The sequence below is a fragment of the Mesocricetus auratus genome, unplaced genomic scaffold (genome assembly GCF_017639785.1).
Source record: "Mesocricetus auratus isolate SY011 unplaced genomic scaffold, BCM_Maur_2.0 Super-Scaffold_100008, whole genome shotgun sequence".
NCBI lineage: Eukaryota > Metazoa > Chordata > Mammalia > Rodentia > Cricetidae > Mesocricetus > Mesocricetus auratus.
Window position 1 is genome coordinate 73,348,135 of NW_024429192.1, and position 20,274 is coordinate 73,368,408.

Below are 20,274 nucleotides of genomic sequence, written 5' to 3' on the forward strand. Positions count from 1 at the left end.
GCATTTTCCCAGGCAGAAGGTGGCCGCGGATCCAAAGGATGGACCGATAGGCGTCAGCCCAGTGGAACCGGGAAGGCAAAAGCCCAAGAGTGGCGTGGAGCAAGGCAAATTCCCAAAGCAGGCCTTTGGTTACACCATTCAGGGAAGACGGACATGACGGCAGTGGGGAGAGCCAGTCTGCACAGTGTCTTCGGGTCCTGGCAAAAAGTATCATTTTTATTTTGGATTAAAGGGAAGCCGGATTAGGTTCAGGTGAACATAACTAGAGAGAGCTGCAATGGCCTTGGTGCAAGGTGATGGCAGTTTTCATCAGGTTGGTGTAGCTGAAGCTGCAGAGAAGCTGGTTTCTGGGGCTATTGATATATTTAGAGGGGAAATTGGATGGACTTGGTGTGATTGGGTGAGGGACAGAGGGCAATTGGTGGTCAAGAACTGTGATTCATGTCCTTAAACAAGGCCAGTGAACAGAGGAATGGCTCACTGTGTGGGAAGCAGACGTGAGGAGGCTGTGGCTTCCCAAGTGTTGTCAGGGGGACAGACTGACAGGAGGACATACCTACCTCAGGGGAGAGGCCTGCCCTGGGGATGGAATTATATGTGACAAAGAGGAGGGAGTTGGAACCCAGGGATGGAAAAGCTACATCAAGAAGAGAATGGAAGGGGTGAAGAGATAGCTCATTCTTTACAAACACTCTTGCTCTTCCACAGGATCTGGGTTCAGTTCCCAGTACCTACATGGTGGCACACAGCTCCAGTCCCAGAGGTTCCAGTACCTTCTGATCTCCACCAGCACCAGGCAAACATGTGGTGTACATAATGCATGCAGGCAAAACACACACAGAGTCACACACACACAGAGAAAGTCACACACACTCAACCAACATACTCACACACAAAGACACACTCACACATTCACACACTCACAAACACACTCAAACACATGCACGCACACAGACACACACATTCAATGTTTTAAAGAAGAGAATGGAGATGGGAGAGGCCTTGAGATGGAACTTCTGGACACTTGTCAGTGCCAGGTGTCAGGTGGAGTGTGAGGAGCCTCTGCAGGGCACTGTGACCATGATAGGAGGGCGGAAGTTCAGCCAAGCTCAGATTTTGGAGAACCAAGGAGGACGGGCCCAAGTCTGCAGGTGCGCTGACCTGGACAGCTGTGCCTGAAGTGAGACAGTGCAATCGTCTAAGAGAAGGCCAATGCAGGAAGACCACCCTGGCTACAGCCCCAAGTCTACGTGCAAGGGACTGGAAGGACAGTCCCCATCTTGGAGGTCTCCAGCAGCTCTGGCTGGGGACATATGCCTGCTTGGTGTTCTCCAAATCAGCCATCTTTACAAGACCTCCTGCCATTGGCTCTACTGTTTAGCTTTTGTGAATGGACCGAGTCTCTTGCAGACACCACAGCATGCTTCAAGACCTGTGAGGGACAGAGCAAGGAGATATGGCAGGTGAAGGGAGTGTTAGCTGCCTCCATCCCACTGCACACGCCAGCAGGGAACGGAGGCCATTTTCCATCTTAGTGTACCCCCCCCACTTCTGTGGGACCTGGACTACAGAGGGGAAGACAGACATTTCCCAAGGTAGTGGGGACGGATGTTCCCTGAATTCAATCCTCTTGCCCACCCTATTGGCAGATGCTACCGTATGGAAACCTCCAGGGTCAAAAAGCCAAACATCTCCAATCTGTGAAGCAGGTCCGTAGTACCTAGAGGCCATAGCAAATCCCAGGAGGCCTTGCCAGCACCCCGTGGCTTTAATTCTGATGGGGGAACTGAGGACTTGTTGAGCTGTGTTCCCCAAGACATGGTGAAGACATTTATTTCTTGGTATTGGCACAGGCTAAGATGAAGGAGCAGGTGCAGGGACCTGGAAAATGCCAACTATAGTCTTCTTACTCTGTTGGTCCCGGATACCATGGCCCAGTACAGGACCTTTGAGGACAGAGTAAACCCAAGACTGTGCAATTACCACTGCCCTGCCTAGAAGGTGGGAGAATACATAGGGGCCAGTCCCGGAGGCAGGCATGAGGTGGCAAGGGAGCCTCCACTGGAGAGGATTTGGGGTCCTGGTGGAGTTAGGGTCTCTCTAGGTGGTAGTGATGCCTGAGGAAGTTGCTCTATGCCTGCCCTTTACCTGCAGAGGTGCTGCCCCATGTGTCCTCCCGTCATAGGGGAGAAGGTCTTGGATCCCCTGTCTCCAGCACTGGGCAGCTGGACACTGCAAGACAGTGATGGAAGGGAGGGGCTGCTGTCCTCTTAGTTTCTGTTCAAGTAGTCTTGGCCCCCTCCTACTTTGCTGTGCTCCACGTCACTGCCAAAGCTAGGAGAAACTCCGGACACCATCAACAGCTCTCCTTGGGAGGTTTCTTGGTTCCAGGCAGGAGCCTCGATGATGAAGCACGCTTTTGGTGTCGCCACTTGGCCCGGCGATTCTTGAACCAGACCTGAGGAGGAGGGGGACCAGGAAGGCTCAGGCTCCACGGACCCACACCCAAAGAACTTCGAAAGGACTGATAGACGGGCCAGGTGATAGACTTCACCACAGAAGTGTAGGTGAAGGGACCTGTGTCACCTTCCCTTATCCACACACAAAAGGACTGAGAGTCCCCACAGGGAGATTTTCTAGTCTCCCTAGTCTTGGCCCAGTAGCAACCAGGATATCTCTCTGTCTCCGGTCTCTCTTAAAGTCACACGTAATCTAGGCTGGCTTCTAACTCGCTATGTGTCAAGGATGACTTTGATGAACTCATGGTTCTGTCTTCACCTCCCCGAGTGTTAGGATTACAGACGTGTGCCACCATGCCTGGCTAGTTTTGCACATTCTTAACTTTCCCACATCTGGGGCATGAACGAACGTATCATCATCAGAGGAAACGGGAAAGGCAGACAAAGTCGGAGAAAACGCCTCTTGACCCCTTCCAGTTCCGGTGACACCCAAAGAACCTACTGGGGGAACTGGTCTTGCGCCCCATCCACTGATCCTGGGAGTTTCCCTTCAGCGTGGAGGGCTATGAGGAGAGGCACGGGCTGGAAGGTCGGTCTTGGCGCCAGAGTTGGCCTCCAGGCTGCGGCGCAGACACCCACCTCCACGCGCTCCTCCCGCAGGCGAATGCGGACCGCCAAGCGCTCGCGCGTGCCCACGTCGGGATACTGGTTCTGTACGAAGAGCGCCTCGAGCGCCTGCAGCTGCTCCTCGCTGAAGATGGTACGGTGGCGCCGCGTGCGTCGCTGCGGACCCGGGCCGCTCGTGCCTGTCAGTGCCGGCGAGCCTGCGCTCGGCGCCGCCAGGGGCGAGGGCGCCGCCGGTGCCAGCCTCAGCGGCCACGCTAGCCGCAAGCCTGCGGGTCGGTACGAGGGCGCTGTCAGGCACAGGGTTAGGGTTAGTGCGGGAGCCGAGCTCGCCCTGGCGGTCGCCCTGCGGGATCCCAGGGCCCGCCTCACCCCACCGCTCGCACTCACCGGGTCCGGACACCGCCTCCCCGGCTCCGCGCGGTGCTGCTCGCGGACTGCAGCAGCAGCAGCAGGTGCAGGGCGCCGCGGCCGCAGGCGCCTCGGGCTCGTCCGGCTCAGCGAGGTTCTGGCCACCGACGGGCTGCGGTGGCCGCGCCGCGGGCCTACGTTCAGGCAGGCTGGAGAGGATGCGCTCGATGGAGAAAGGGCAGGGTCCAGGGTCCCTGCGGTTCGCCGCACTGCCTGCAGTCGCCATGCCTGCGGGCCGCCGGCGCGAGCAGCCGAAATATATACGTCGGGGGTGGGAGGTACGGTAATCCCTGGGCCGGGCGCCGCTTTCGCGCGTGCTAATCCCGTCTCCAGTCCTCAGAGAGCTAATCCCTGGCCACCGAGGAGGGAGTGCCACTCCGTCTGGGTGCAGGGAGCCCGCTGCCAGGAGGGAGCCATGTGTTCTGCCACGTCCAGAGTTGAAAGGAAAGGAAGTAGCCAGGAGTTCACACTGTCCCCTATGGTGCAGTCGCCTGCTGAGAGGGATGCCAGGACCCTGGAAACCTCTGAGCACAGGGACCCCGCCACTTCTGCCCCTGGCTTTCCTCATTCTGCCGCCACACATTTGAGTGGTGCCGATTCCTGGAATCCAAATTTCTTCCTCCCCTACTTCGAGTGAGCCCAGCACCATTGGCAGTCAGGTGATTTCACTTCACAGCTCTTGCTCTCTTTGGAGCCCAAGCCTGAATCTCTAGTAGCAAAATGCCATCTCCAGGGAGGGAGGCTGGCCTCCAACTAACAGAGTCTCCCGAATGCTGGGAGAGCCACCAATTCTGTGAGTTCTTTCTAGAGTCTAGAAGGGTTTCTTATCCTGTCTAAGGGCGGTCCTCTTGTTAGATCTTATCCTGTCTAAGGGCGGTCCTCTTGTTAGATCCCTGATACCCTTGTCCTGACTCCCTCAACATCAATATCCCCCTCACACCACACTGCCTAAGAGCTATTTCACATGCCTCCTCTACTCTTCACCCAGGTTGGCTCCGCTCTGCCTACAATATAACCTCTGCCCACTATTCTTCCCCCCAGAGACCAGCTCTTGTTTCAGCCTATGTCATTGTCAGTCACGAAGCTTTGCCTCCGAACCTTTGCTTGACACTTTGCTTTTGATCTTTGGAACTCCGTTGTGTGTCTCACCGGACAGAGAGGAGAAATCTGGGAGGAAGGAATAGCAAGACAGAACAAGGAGAGGAGGACATCAGGGGCCAGCCACCTAGGCAGCCAGGGAGTAAGAGTGAAACTAAGAGATACAGAAGTAACAAAAGGAAAAAAAGCCCAGAGGCAAAAGGTAGTTGGGATAATTTAAGAAAAGTTGGCAAGAAGCAAGTCAAGCTATGGCCGGGCAATCAAAGTAAGTGTGTATTTATTTGGGAGCTGGGTGGCAGGCCCCTCCCCAAGAGTAAAAGAGCCAAAGAGTAAAACAAAACAAAACAAAACACAAAACCAAAAACCAACAACAATATTTTGTTGTTCCAAAGTGGGAGTAGAGTAAAAGAAAATCCAACAACACAGAACTGCTCTGGACACGGGTGAGGGCTCAGGAAGAGTCAGCTAACCCACGCACTCTTCTTTCTCTTACCAAGCCTCCTTTAGGCTCCTCTGCTGGCTGCTGCGGTGCCAGTGAGGATGCTATGCACTTGAAGTGATGGATTTTTCACAAGGCTCTCAGAGTGAGCGCATCTGAGAGGCTTGGGGATAGCCTTACTAACTCTGTGTGTGACCTTTCAGCCTGTGGGTGCAGAATGACTGTCACAGCGCCAAACCTCCCAAGTGTCCCTTTGGATGTAGAAACCTTGTCTAGCAGGCCTTCATGCAGAACCATATAGAACACCTGTGCCTAAATCCACTACAATGCCCAGGGGCGTGGTGTGGCCAATTACTCCCACTGGAGTTCTCCTCAGATCGGGGCAACGAGGACAGGGGCAGAAAGGCCTCTGTGATGTCTGACGTGTCTTCCTCCTTCACTGCCCAGGCCTTGCCTCATTTCTCTTGTGTTTCTCTTCGTGTAGGACAGTGACATGGTGCTCTGCAGGAGCTGTGCCCCTGGGGACTCCCTCAATGCTGCCATTCAGGACCACCTTGAGGTATCAGTGAGCTAGGCCCTGTGCAGGTAGCAGTCACTAGGGTATGTGACTCATTTGTGTCTTCTTGAACTTGCTTGGCACTGCCTGGGGCAATGCCACTTTCACCACGTTATAGTGTCACGTGTCATTCCTGAGAAACGTGAACAAATATCTGCTCATCCCAAGCAGAGAACCAATGACAGCCAAAGTGAGAATCCTGCTGAAGTCCAATTGGTGAAGTAGCTTACAGGGACAGACATGACTCAAAGACAGCTGCTTCACTGTGGTGGGTTGAATGAGAATGACCCCAGAGGCTCAGATGTTTTGATATTTGATCACCAGTTAGTGGTGCTGTTTGAGCAGGTTTAGAAGGTAAGGCCTCCCGGAGGAAGTATGACTGGGGTTGGGCTTGGAGTTTAAAAGTCATTATGTAGAGCTGGCTCAGTGGTTGAGAGCACTAGTAGCTCTTTCAGAGGACCTGGGTTTGGTTCCCAGCACCCACATGGCAGCTTGCAACTGTCTATATATAACTCCAGTTCCCTGGCATCTAACATCTTCATAAAGCACATAAAATAAAGTTAAATGGATTGTCAAAAAATGCCATGCTGTTCTCAGATCACTCTTTCTGCTTGTGGTTTGAAATGAGTTCTCAGCTTGCTGCTCCAGCCATGATTCCTGCCTGCTGCCAACTCCAACCATGATTCCAGCCCACTGCCAAGGTTCCCCACTGTGGTGGGGATGAACTCTTATCCCTCTAGCACTATAAGCACACAAAAACCTTCTGTAAGTTGATTTGGTCATGATGTTTTAGCATAGTAATGGACAAGTGACTAATGCAGAGACCAAACGTCCTCTCCTGCATGGATGATAGCTCCTCAAAGCTGCAGGCAGCTGCTCGTGTCTGTCTTCTCAGCAGCTCTTACTCTATCACCATGGTTAAGGAAATACTTTTTTTTCTTTTTGTTTTTTTGAGACAGGGTTTCTCTGTGTAACAGCCTTGGCTGTCCTTGAACTCGATTTGTAGATCAGGCTGACCTCAAACTCACAGAGACTGGACTGCCTGTGCCTCCTAAATTCTGGGATTAAAGGAGTGTGCCACCACCATCTGCTACAAAGACATATTAAAATTTGAATAAACCCAATTTATTTCATCTTTGATTGCTTATGTTGTTGGTACCATACCTAAGAAGCCATTGTCAAATCCAAGACTTACTACTAGGAGCTGGGGATGTAGTTCAGATAGAAGAGTGCTTGTTTAGTATATACAAAGCCCTAGGCTTGGTCCACAACAATGGAGATGGGGGGCTAATATAGCTTATAGTTTTATAAGCTTTATGTGTTTTAGCTCTTACACTAATCCACTTAAGTTAAATTTTGCGTATGATATAAGATAGGATTCAATACCACCTCCATCTCTGGGTGTGGATAGAATGCATACCCTTGACCTGTTAGGTAAGTGCTTTACCACAGAGCCATATACCCACCCCAGCCACCAATCCAGGATTCAACTTTTTTCTTCTGTATGGGCACCTGATTTGTGTTTTGAGTTTTTTTGTTATTTTGAGGTCAGGGACTCATGTATCTCAGCCTGGCCTCAAGCTCACTGTGTATCTGAGGATGGTCTTGAACTATTAATCTTCCTACCCCCCATCTCTGGTGCACTAGGATTAAATATGTGTGCTCCATATCCCACACAGTACCATAAGAATGATTATTCTTTCTCTATTAAGTTTTGTATTTCTGTAAAAAAAATCAATCGATCACAAATGTGAAGACTTATTTATTTATTAGACATACAGGGTATTGAACCTAAGGCCTCATACATGCTAGGCAAGCATCTACCACAGAGCTACAGCCCTAGTCCATGAAGATTTTTCTCTGAATTCTACTTTATTGATCTGTTGGTTTAAATTTTAAAACAAAGATTTTGTTGTTTATTTTTATTTTGTGTATGTAGGTGTTTGCCTGTATCTATGCCCATGTAGCACATTTGTGCAGTGCTTGAAGTGAGAGAGAGAGAGAGAGAGAGAGAGAGAGAGAGAGAGAGAGAGAGCATTAAACCTCCTGAAACTGGACAGACACCTGCATCCTGTAGAAGAGCAGTAGGTACTCTTAACTGCTGATCCATCTCTCCAGCCCAGATGTTTATTCTCATGCTAATATTATGCTGTCTGTTTTTCCAGTAGTGGAGAGTGAGCCTAGAGTCTTAAGTATGCTAGGCAGGTGCTCCATTGCTGAACTGTATCCCCAGCCCTCATTCTGTTGTTTGTGGTTGATGTCTGGACTGGGCATTTCCAGGTTCTGGAATCTAATTCAAATAACTGAAATAAAGGTACACACAGATTGCAGATAGTAAGGACATGTTATTGAAAAGCAAAGAAGTAGTGCAGATCAGATGTGCTGTAAACAGCAGCGGGCCTCACGAGTGAGATTATGCTCAGGGCACAGGGGCTGTTTGAAGTGTCCTTTTACGCCCCATAAAACCATAGGCTGCTGTAGAGGCATAGTGAGGGTGGTTTTCTGCCTGGATTGGAGCGTTTGGGTTACATAATCTTCCCTATTGCTAAAAGTAAGTCTGCATGTGACCCAGCCATACCCCTTCTTGATGTGTGCCCAAAGGACTTAACATCCTACTCCAGAGATGCTTGCTCAGCCATATTCATTGCTGCTCTATACAGCTAGGAAACAAAGGCAAGCTAAACATCTTTCTGTCACGTCTGCTGCGCGGCCTGTGTCCGAGAACGTGCGGAGGGTGTCGGGTATTGAAAACACAGAGACTCGTTCAATGATATAAAGAAAACTTTAAACAGGCTCCAAAAAGGTTCAAGAAAAACTTCCTAAGAAAAGCTCCCACCAGAGAAGCTTCTGCTCCCTCCTCTACCCTGGCTGGTTCTGCTCTGACACCAGAGGTGGATGTGTGTGGGTTTCTGAAGGTGCGGTTAGTCTTTGGACAAGGTCGAGGTCAGGGCGGTTTCTGTGGGAAGGCCTTTCCCAGGAACTTATTGTATCATTTTTAGTAAACATGTTTTTACTAAACATTGTCTTACAGCTGCCTACTCCCAGGCAGAAGGGGAAGTGGCCAGGAACTTATTGTATCGTTTTTAGTAAACATGTTTTTACTAAACATTGTCTTACAGCTGCCTACTCCCAGGCAGAAGGGGAAGTGGGTCTCTGCTCAAGGTCTGGTGTTCCCACAATTCACCCCTTTTTATTTTTAAATGAGGCACTCCTGGCTTAGGTCAAGTAGGGTCACCCTCCCTTTCCCGTCTTTGGGGGACCTTGAACCCCTGTTTTAGGTGGGAGGGGTCTTCCCCACAGGTTGCCCGTCATCGGAGATACCCCAACCTTAAATCATCTGTAACCAACCTTCATGGCTATCGGGATTGCCATGGGCTAAGCTAAGCAATACTTGGTTACGGATCTCTTGTCTCTGGAACAAGGCACGTTTGAGCTTGGCATAAAGCCAGAATGCCTACCGCCACTGCCACCATTTCCAGGACCCCCATTGACATAGCGCCTCTCCATCACCATACCCATCACCAGATCTGGGCCATAACATTCTACCAGCCTTCATCTGTTACAAGGGTAACCCGCATGTGATTTACATTTACAATTTGATAAAGTTTCCAATCGTTTCAAGATCTGCTCAGGAAAGCATTTAGAAAGTGCACTTGCACAGATACATAAGGTATAATCATTGATGTTACACATGTAGCATTACGAAAAATATGAACAATAGTTGTCGCATTAGGACAAGTTGCATTTCTCCAGAAAAATACACTGGCCTAGTCGTGATTCCAGAAATAGGAACCATCAAGTCTGATATTTCAAGTGACCATGTCCTGTTCAAATACTGAAAAGAGGCTTTTGCCACTCATCATAGTCCATACCAATGTCCAAATGCTTTAAATGGGTCCTTTTTTCTCTGTTGGCTTTACGATGAAAACTCATGGGTCCAGAAGGTTGATGCAGCAGGTCTGTTGAGAAATTGGAAATCTCGAACCAACTGTTTTCTCTCTTTCTTGGGCTCTAGATTCGATGACATCAAGAATCAGGAACACTGATTTAGGAGATCTCACTCAAACTGGCTTAGGTAGGCTCCCATGGTCTCAGGTCCAGTTTTTCTCTGCTCCATGCCGAAGCTTTTATTCTTTTCCTACAAGAAAACACAAACATGCCCTCGACCCCAAATTAGGGTCTTCTCCACTGTCTAGTGTATGGATGTCTCCATTTGACCTGAGCAATGATAGCTCAGGTTCCGTCATGCCAGAATCTGTCTGAAGCTCACTGGCATTTACATTATAAAATTTTTAAATGAGGAGTGTATTATTTGATGAGTCATGTGGGGACTGGGGGCATTATTCCCCCTTTTTTATTTTCTAAAAAAAAGTTTTTTTTTGAACTGTTGAAGCTGGACCATAACAGTAGAAGGATTTGTCTACCCTCCTTGGTTAACTATCTAGGTAAATTGGGATTACTACTTAGATTATTTGTAGATGCCCATTAAACAGGACATATCCATTAAATATTTCCCAAAAACTTCTGAAAATCACTCAAAGATTGTAAACTATACTGTGTCCAAATAACTTTTGAAAATTATTTGAAGTCTGTGAGCAGTCTTTCCCAATCTAACCTGCAGAGCTCTCACTAGCTGACAAGGCCTCATTTGCATCTTAAAATTTTTTTTAAAACATTAACAGACTGGCTGGATGTTCCTTTTGGCTATATTTAAAGCAATCTAGGTAGCTTCTTAACTATTTTTGAAGGGATTTAAGTATCCTTTTAATCATATAAGCAGTTCACACTCATGCATTCACAATCACATTTCATACATACCGGTGTGGCCACACCATACATTCAGAACATACATGCATCTTTCTGTCACCCTTTTTCCCTAGGTAATGATTAGTCTGTTGCAATGAAGCTCCCTTAATTGAAATCTATGTAAAAGAACAACTCCAGCCAATCCTTGAACTAAAAGGGTTAAAAAGTCCTGTATGTTCTTTATCATTCCTCCATTTGAGCTACAGTCATGGGGTACAGCCGTACCTACTCCTTGTAACTCTGTAGATGCAAGGTGGAGAGGCCAGGCTTTTGGCCAAAAGTTTTTAGAGATGACTCACAAAGTAGAATTTAAATGTAAACAAAATTTTTTATTCCATGTACCTTTGTCCTTTTTTTTTCTTTACTTAATACCAGTACCTCTTTACTGTTACCAAAAAAATTTTTTTGAGTCAGGGTTTCTCTGTATTGTTTGAGGCTGTCAGTCCAGCCTGGCCTCGAAGAATAGTACTGGACTGTCCCAAGAGTAGTCCGACCGTGCCTGGGGGCAATGGCCCATGCACCCCAGTAGGGAGGGCCTGGATCCCCATTTCTGGTGTTAGGATTGCCCGGGCGGAGGGAGCGAGGTCCAATCCTGCACTCCCCGAGGTGGCTCTAAGGAGGTCTGAGATATGAAGGGGTTGCTCTGGGGAGAAAATGAGTCCTGCCACTGCCCAGAGCAGGGGTCATTGCCCCGTACACATTGGTTTTGGGGCCCTGGGGCGGGGCCCTCCTCCCGTTTCCCTGATTATTATTAGCAGAAAGGAAATTTCCCTCCCTGTCAGTTTTAGAGTAGCAGTTATTGGCCCAATGATATCCCCTTCGACAACGGGGGCATAAACCAGGTCTCTTGAGACCCGTAGTACTATTTTGAGGGCGCTCTCTATGGAAGTGTCCCTCTCTACCACAGCTGAAACATGTTTTTCTCCCTCCCAGAGTAGGTCTTTCTTTCCCCACTTGGGGCCGAATGGCAGCAGCTAACACTTGGCCCTGGATGAAGTTCCCATCAATGTCCCTACAGATCCGGATATAGTCATTTAGACTTTTATTGCGATAGGGGCGAAGGGCTTCCTTACAATATTTATTTGCATTTTCAAATGCCATCTGCTTTATGACTGGCATCGCAGGCCCAATGCCCCCAAATATTCTTTCTGCTACCTGACTGAGACGGTCTACGAAGTCTTGAAAAGGTTCGGAAGATCCTTGAAGGACTTTGGACAGATGATCTCCTCCTTCCTTGGAAGGCAATGCTTTCCAAGCTCCTTGGGCCGCTGCTGCCACTTGGGCATAGACTGCGATGTCATATTGCATTTGCTGCTGAATGGTGGCGTATTGACCACTTCCTGTAAGCATCTCCACATTTCTCTGGGGCTGTCCGGCCTGTGCATTTCTTTGGGCTGTCTGGCTGCATCTTTCCTGAAACTCACCTCTCCAAATCAAATAATCTCCCCCCGACAGAGCTGCTCTGCAAAGCTGCTGCCAATCGCCAGGTGTCAAATTAAGAGACGCAAAAGATTCCATTAAGGAAAGTGTAAAGGGAGCCTGTGCGCCATAATTTAAAGTTGCCTCTTTAAGTTGTTTTATATCCTTAAAATTTAAAGGGTTATGACGCCTAATGACCTGTCCAGAATTGTTCAGATCTGGAACTTCCATTACTGGGGCCACCACCGGGCAGCATTGGACCCCTCCTCTGGGTCTTCCCTCCAGGTCTGAGAAGGACTGGGTTATCTCATAGGAGGAGTCCCTTTTTTCAGAGTATGGGGAAGGGTTTCTCTCCCTGTCCTGTCTTTCCTTAATTAGAATCTTTTTTAGTTCTTTTTTAAGGGCCGTGATCTCAGCAAGTAATCGTTCCTTTTCAGACTGTGACGAGTCTGGGTCTGAGCTACTTCCATTTTCTAGGTCTGATAGAGAAGGATATAACCGATTCTGACCGGAGTCCTTCTTTTGGGTCGTGCCCGGAGATGTCTACCCGTTTTTTTGTTGTTACTAAGAGACTCCTCCTCATCCTCACTAACAATGGAGCCTCTAGTTTCAATCACGGTCTCTTCATCATCACTCTCTGCCCCTGAACTCAAGGAGGCTTGAGTCTCAGTCTCTTGTAACTCTAAAAAAGCCTCTTTTGTGTCCTGAACTACCTGGCGGTGACGAACCTTATCTGTCAAAAGTGCTCCCCTCACTAATCTCCATAAGGAGAATGTCGTAGGGGGCAAGGACTCAGATCCCTCTTTTCGTAAAAGTCTATGAAGATCACGGCGAACCTCCTCCCAATCTGGAATATTTAAGCTTCCCCCAGTAATGAACCATGGACTGGCTCGTTCGATCGATTTTAGAAAGCCTTCTAGGGTTTTAGACTTGACTGCAGTCCCATGTTCTTTAAGTAACTTTTTTAGTTGATACTGCAATGATTCTAGCTTCCCGGAACTATTCCCCATAGTTTCTTAACCCCGTCCACTTACCTCGCTTTCACGATCTCAGTGGGACCTCCAATTGTCACGACTGCTGCGCGGCCTGTGTCCGAGAACGTGCGGAGGGTGTCGGGTATTGAAAACACAGAGACTCGTTCAATGATATAAAGAAAACTTTAAACAGGCTCCAAAAAGGTTCAAGAAAAACTTCCTAAGAAAAGCTCCCACCAGAGAAGCTTCTGCTCCCTCCTCTACCCTGGCTGGTTCTGCTCTGACACCAGAGGTGGATGTGTGTGGGTTTCTGAAGGTGCGGTTAGTCTTTGGACAAGGTCGAGGTCAGGGCGGTTTCTGTGGGAAGGCCTTTCCCAGGAACTTATTGTATCATTTTTAGTAAACATGTTTTTACTAAACATTGTCTTACAGCTGCCTACTCCCAGGCAGAAGGGGAAGTGGCCAGGAACTTATTGTATCGTTTTTAGTAAACATGTTTTTACTAAACATTGTCTTACAGCTGCCTACTCCCAGGCAGAAGGGGAAGTGGGTCTCTGCTCAAGGTCTGGTGTTCCCACATCTTTCAGTGGACAAGTGGATAATGAAGACATGGTACATATGCACCATGGAATTACTACTCATCTATAAAGAAAACTGAAATTATGAAATTTGCAGGATGGAACTAGAAAAGAATTGTATTGAGTGAGGTAACCTAGATGAAGAAAGACAAACATTGTCTGAAGTTCCTAGCTCCAAATCTTTAGATGTGAGTATATAACCTAGGGTAGCTGCAGAAGCTAGGAAACTAAAAAGAGACCATGGTGGGGCTTCAGTAGAGAGAGGAATAGCGGTGTACAAAGTAATGTGAAGTGAGAAGTGGGAAAACAGCAGGGGTGTTTTAGTTAGGAGGAGAGAGATTATTACAGAAAAGTGAGGGAGGAGGGTAGAATAATCGAATAACCATAAGGGTGTTTGGAAAAGGGGTAAGGAAACATGCTTATCTACCTAAAAGTACATATAAAACATATAAGTTTATGTATGCATATATATTTTAAATGAAAAATTTCCCATCTGGACTGGCAATGCTCCCTCCCCACAGAGTCATAGAGAATTTCATCAAAATTCCAGCACCAAGCATAAGAAATGTCTTTTGGGCCAGGCGGTGGTGGCACACACCTTTAATCCCAGCACTTGGGAGGCAGAGGCAGGTGAATCTCTGTGAGTTTGAGACCAGCCTGGTCTACAAGAGCTAGTTCCAGGATAGCCTCCAAAACTACACACACAGGGAAACCCTGTCTCGAAACCTCCCTGCCCAAAAAAGAAATCTCTTTTGAGAAGTTGGTCAAGGTTGTTCAAGGAGGTTGTTCCAGAAGTTAAAGGTAAGTCCCTATTGCTGAAGACACTATATACTTTGGACATAGGATCCAGAGGATCTGAGCTGTACTGATCTGAAAGCCTCCTTCCTGTGGCTAGCTTTCATGACAATAGAGTGTCCTGCAATCTTCCAGGGGAGTACAGCAAGCAACAGTCTTACCTAGCTATGATGCCTATCACCAGAAACAACAGCCAGCATGGGTAATGTCCCTAAGGGTGCAATAGTGGCACACATACCCTTTAATTGGACTTAAGGTCACTCAAAATATGGGAAACATGCCTAGTAGATACTGGAAAAATAACCAACTACAAAGAGCTAGTGAAGTCATGGATCTTGGAGGAGAACCTAAAACTACCATTTACTAAATCAACATAACCCTTAACTATATTCTAAATATTTATCTGTATACTCACAGATAAGTAGAGGCCTTGCCACACCCCCCACCATTGAAAAAACTTTTCCTTGAAAAATACAGAAACATTACATAAAACCACAACCAATCAAAAATGCAAAGAACAAGCAATTCTTCTATAACACAACTCTCAACCTAAGGCTTAGGATCATATCAGAAGAGGGGGTGGTGCTGGGCGTTGGTGGCGCACGCCTTTAATCCCAGCATTGGGGAGGCAGAGGCAGGCGTATCTCTGTGAGTTCAAGACCAGCTTGGTCTACAAGATCGAGTTTCAGGACAGCCTCCAAAGCCGCAGAGAAACCCTATGTCGAAAAAAAAAAGGGGGTGGAAAAGTCGAAAGAGCCAGGGGAACAGGAAGTTTGCTGTGAGATTTTTGTCTCTTAAAAATGTGTGAGAAGATATACCCATGAAATCTTATCAGCATGGCTGCCTAAACAAGGCCTGAACAAGGACGATACCAATAGATAGACATGATAATATGGAAGGGGAAAGTCATGGGGGCTTGAGGTAATGAAAGAATGCTGATAATGGGAGAGGTTGTTGTGGACTCTTAATGGGCAAAGATGTGCTACCTTTGTTTATGCTGCATTTGTTTAATGATGTAAGGATGTGTTTTTGTTATGTAAAGATGTGTTGCATTTGTTTCACCTTGCCTGCTTAAGGCACCTGATTGGTCTAATAGAGAGCTGAGTGGCCAGTGGCTAGGCAGAGAAAGGGTGGGGGACTGGCGGGCAGAGAGAGTAAATAGGAGGGAAATCTAGGTTCAGGGGAAGAACAAAAGAGCAAGGAGAAGAGCTGCAGGAGGTGAGATGAGGACAGGCTCAGGGCAGAATCCAGGCAGCCGCCAGCCAGGCAGACTCCAGAAGCAGTGCAAGTAAGATATGCAGAAGGGAAGAAAGGTAAAAACCCTGAGGTAGCCGGGCGGTGGTGGCGCACGCCTTTAATCCCAGCACCCGGGAGGCAGAGGCAGGCGGATCTCTGTGAGTTCGAGGCCAGGCTGGACTGACAGCCTCCAAAATAATACAGAGAAACCCTGTCTCGTAAAAACAAAAACAAAACAAAACAAAACAAAAAATCCCTGAGGTAAAAGGTAGATGAAGAGAGGCAGGTTAAGTTAAGTTAAAAGAGCTAGCCGGAAATGAACCTAATCTAGGCCAAGCATTCATAATGAATAAGAAGTCTGTGTGGCATGATTTGAGAGCTGGTTAGTGGCCCAAAAGAAAAGGCTTGGTACAAAAATAGTCTTCCTCAGGGAAGATGTCCCAAACTGGTTCCCTGTGGGGATAACAGACCTTGGCCAGAGATCCACTTCCCCATCAGCCTGGGACCAGCCAGCTGTAAGACAATGTTTACTAAAAACAATACAGTGCCCTGGGAACGCCCTGACCTCAACCTTTTCCAAAGACTAACCGCCTCTTCTGACCCACCCCAACATAGTCTCTGGTGTCAGGGCAGAACCATCCAGGGGTAAGACAGGAAGCAGAAGCTTTTCTGGAGGGAAGCCTTTCTTGGGAAATCTTCTTGAGCCTTTTGGGGCCTGTTTAAAGTTTTCTTTACATTGTTGACTAGTCTCTGTGTCATCAATCCCGACACCCTCTGCACATTCTCGGATACAGGCTATGCAGTGGGCGCAGCAATTGGAGGTCCCACCGAGATGTGAAAGTGAGGTAAGTGGACGGGGTTGTCCCTTTTGCCGGCCAGGGACGGATGGGGAAAAATAGGAAAAGAAATTATGGGAAATAGTCCCTGGAAGTTTAAATTACAGTATCAAGTAAAAAAGTTACTTGAAGAACAGGGCACTACAATCAAGGCTAAAACCATGGAAGGCTTTTAAAAATGGATTGAAGGAGAGAGTCCATGGTTCATTACTGGGGGAGGCTTAAATGTCCCAGATTGGGAGGATGTTCGCTATGATCTTCAGAGAGCCGGGTGTTGGTGGCACACGCCTTTAATCGAGACACTCCAGAGGCAGAGGTAGGTAGGATCCAGGCCATCCTGGTCTATAGAGAAAGTTCCAGGACAGCTTCCAAAATGATAGAGAGAAGACCCTATCTCGAAGAAAAAAAAGGATAAAATAAAAATAAGAAATAAAATAAAAAATCTCCAGCCTTTCGCCTGATCCACTGAGGTCAGGAAAGTAAAAGGGAACTGGGAGATCTAAAAGGCTGGCCAGCAAGTAAGGCTATGAGGATGTATTAAAAAGGGGTACCAAGCTAGGGGTACCAGATTAAATCTCCAGGCCTTAGCCCGCAAACGTCGGGAAAGAAGGGGGAACCTGAGAGATTGCCCACAGTTGGAGGGTGGATTGTATAAATCTTAAGGCTTTTGCCTGAGGGAAAATCCTCAGTTGGAGGATGGATTGAAAATGGGTGAATAGCTGGGCGTTGGTGGCACACACGCCTTAATCCCAGAACGCCTTTAATCCCAGCGCTCAGGAGGCAGAGGCAGGCAGATCTCTTGAGTTCAAGGCCAGCCTGGTCTACAGAGCAAGTTCCAGGACAGCCTCCAAACAATACAGAGAAACCATGTCTCGGGAAAAAAATGGTAACAGTACACGAGGTACTGGTATTAAGTAAAGAAAAAGGAAAAGACAAAGATATATGGAATGGAAAAAGTTTGTTTGCATTTAAGGTCAATTTTGTGAGTCATCTCTAAAACCTTTTGGCCAATAGCCTGGCCTCTCCACCTTGCATCTACAGAGTTACAAGGAGTAGGTACGGCTGTACCCCCTGACTGTAGCTCAAATGGAGGAATAATGAGGTGCATACAGGACTTTTTAACCTTTTTAGTTCAAGGATTGGCTGGAGTTGTTCTTTTACACAGATTTCAATTAAGGGAAAAAGGATGACTGAAAGATGCATGTATGTTCTGAATGTATGGTGTGGCCACACAGGTATATATGAAATGTGATTGTGAATGCGTGAGTGTGAACTGCTTATATGATTAAAAGGATACTTAAATCCCTTCAAAAATAGTTAAAAAGCTACCTAAATTGCTTTAGATATAGCCAAAAGGAACATCCAGCCAGTCGGTTAATGTCTTAACAGAAAAGTTAAGATGCAAATGAGGCCTTGTTAGCTAGTGAGAGCTCTACAGGTTAGATTGGGAAAGACTGCTCACAGACTTCTAATAATTTTCAACAATCTTTGAGTGATTTTTCAGAAGTTTTTGGGAAATACCTAACAGATATGTCATTTTTAAAAGGCATCTACTAATAATCTAGATAGTGATCCCAACTCACCTAGATAGTTAACTAAGGAGGGTAGACAAATCCTTCTACTGTTATGGTCCAGCTTCAACAGTTCAAACTTCAGAAAATAAAAAAGGGGGAGTAATGTCCCCAGTTCCCACATGATTCATCAAATAATACACTCCTCATTTAAAAATTTTTAAAATGTGAATGCCAGTGAGCAATCTGCTTCAGACAGATTCTGGCATGATGGAACTTGAGCAACTATTGCTCAGGTCAAATGGAGACATCCATGCACTAGACAGTGGAGAAGACCCTAATTTGGGGTCGAGGGCATGTTTGTGTTTTCTTTCAGGAAAAGAATAAAGCTTCGGCAGCTGTCAGAACATTTGGTGAGATGCATGGAGCAGAGAAAAACTGGACCTGAGATCATGGTAGCCTACCTAAGCCAGTTTGAGTGAGATCTCTTAAATCAGTGTTCCTGATCCTGGATGTCATCGAATCTACAGCCCGAGAAAGAAAGAAAACAGTCTGTTCGAGATTTCCAGTTTCTCAACAGGCCTGCTGTATCAACCTCCTGGACCCATGAGTTTTCATCTCAAAGCCAACAGAGAACTGGAGATTAACAGTCTGCCCTTGATACACCTTGAAACAACATAATTCATTTTGCCAGTTTTTCCCTTTGGGGAAAAAGGGACCTATTTAAAACATTTGGACATTGGTATGGACTGTGATGAGTGGTAAAAGCCCCTTTTCAGTATTTGAACAGGGCATGGTCACTTGAAATATCAGCCTTGGTGGTTCCTGTTTCTGGAATCACACCTATGCCAGTGTATTTTTCTGGAGAAATGCAACTTGCCCTAATGCAACAAAAAGAAGACTTTGGCTCAAGTCGCATATTCAGCTGAGGCTGCTGACATCAAATCAACAAACTGCATCACAGGAACAAATTGGTGCTCTGTGGATAGTGCAACAAGCCTTTTGTTCATATTTTTTATCATGCTACATGTGTGACATCAATGATTGTACCTAATGTATCTGTGCAAGTACACTTTCTAAATGCTTTCCTGAGTAGATCTTGGAACGATTGTAAACTTTATCACTGTTTTGACCATCAAATTGTAATTGTAAATCACATGAGGGTTACCCTTGTAACAGAGGAAGGCTGGTAGAATGCTATGGCCCAGATCGGGGGATGGGTATGGCGATTGAGAGGCACTATGTCAATGGGGGTCCTGGAAATGGTGGCAGTGGCGGTAGGCATTCTGGCTTTATGCCGAGTTCAAACGTGCCTTGTTCCAGAGGCAAGAGATCTGTAACCAAGTATTGCTCATCTTAGCCCATGGCAATCCCGGTAGCCATGAAGTCTGGTTACAGATGATTTAAGGATGAGGTTCTTCAATGACAGGCAACCTGTGGGGAAAAGACCTCCCACCTAAGACAGGGGTCGCCAGGTCCCCCAAGGACAGACAAGGGAGGGTGACCCTACTTGACCTAAGACAGGAGTGCCTCATTAGAAAATAAAAAAGGGGGAATTGTGGGGACAACAGACCTTGGCCAGAGACCCATTTCCCCATCAGCCTGGGACCAGCCAGCTGTAAGACAATGTTTACTAAAAACATGTTTACTAAAAACAATACAGTGCCCGAGGGAATAAGTTCCTGAAAAGGGCTGGCCCACAGGAATGCCCTGACCTCGACTTTTTCCAAAGACTAATACGCGTCTTTCTGACCCCCCCCTCTGGTGTCAGGGTATATAATAGCCAGCCAGGGGAGGAATAAAGGAGAGCCTTCTTGAAGAGCCTTCTGGTCTCTGTGTCATCAATCTCAATACCCTCGCCACATTCTTGGATACAGGCTGTGCAGTGGGCGCGGCAGTTACCAAGTGGTTATTCCTGAAATCATACACATACAAGTAATGTATACAGACTTAGCAGATTGTATTCATTTATTTAGGAGTGTGTGTGTGTGTGTGTGTGTGTGTGTGTGTGTGTGTGTGTGTGTGTAACAACAATAGAACCACAGATTTGAGAGAGGGCAAGGGGGTGCACTGGAAGGGTTGGGGGAGAAGATGGAAAGGAATAATGATGTAATTATATTTAAATCCCAAAGGAACAGAGGGAGTACCAGGACAGATGTTCGTTCCCATGGCTGTTGTATCAAATCATCACAGATGGGCAGCTATGTTTTTCAGGTCTCTTTTATTGAATCAAGATGTCCACTAGTTGTATTTTGTTCTGGAGTTTCTTTAAAACATGGTCCTTTGCTCTTTTATTTTTAGTTTTTGTTGTTGACCCTTGCTATGTAGACCTAAGTTGGCCTCAAACTCAAAGCAGTCCTCCTGCCTCAGTCCAAGAGCTGGGATTCCAAATGTGTGCCACCATGCCTAGCTTTCCTGAACTCTTCAAGCTTCTAGAAATCACCCATGGCCTGTGGCTTGCGTCCTCTTCCCATCATCAGCAAATCCCACAATACTGGAATGGGTCTTTCTCACAGGTACCTCCTTTTGATT

At 47.1% G+C, this 20,274-nt stretch overlaps 1 protein-coding gene across 1 annotated transcript; it reads right to left on the bottom strand.

Annotated features, from left to right (window-relative positions):
• Window positions 1–2,356: 2,356 nt before the first annotated feature.
• Gsc2 (goosecoid homeobox 2) lies at window positions 2,357–3,751 on the bottom strand. Its single transcript, XM_005077530.4, has 3 exons — window positions 3,474–3,751; window positions 3,099–3,352; window positions 2,357–2,458 (listed from the first exon to the last, which is right to left on the bottom strand). Exons 1-3 carry the CDS (start codon window positions 3,718–3,720, stop codon window positions 2,357–2,359), a joined length of 603 nt encoding a protein of 200 aa, XP_005077587.3. The 5' UTR covers window positions 3,721–3,751.
• Window positions 3,752–20,274: the final 16,523 nt, after the last annotated feature.

Coding starts and splice junctions, on each gene's coding strand:
- Gsc2 (XM_005077530.4), bottom strand. CDS start 3,720: ATGGCGACTGCAGGCAGTGCGGCGAACCGCAGGGACCCTGGACCCTGC. Junction 3,353..3,473: donor GGAGGCGGTGTCCGGACCCG/GTGAGTGCGAGC, acceptor ACCGACCCGCAG/GCTTGCGGCTAGCGTGGCCG. Junction 2,459..3,098: donor TGCGGGAGGAGCGCGTGGAG/GTGGGTGTCTGC, acceptor CCTCCTCCTCAG/GTCTGGTTCAAGAATCGCCG.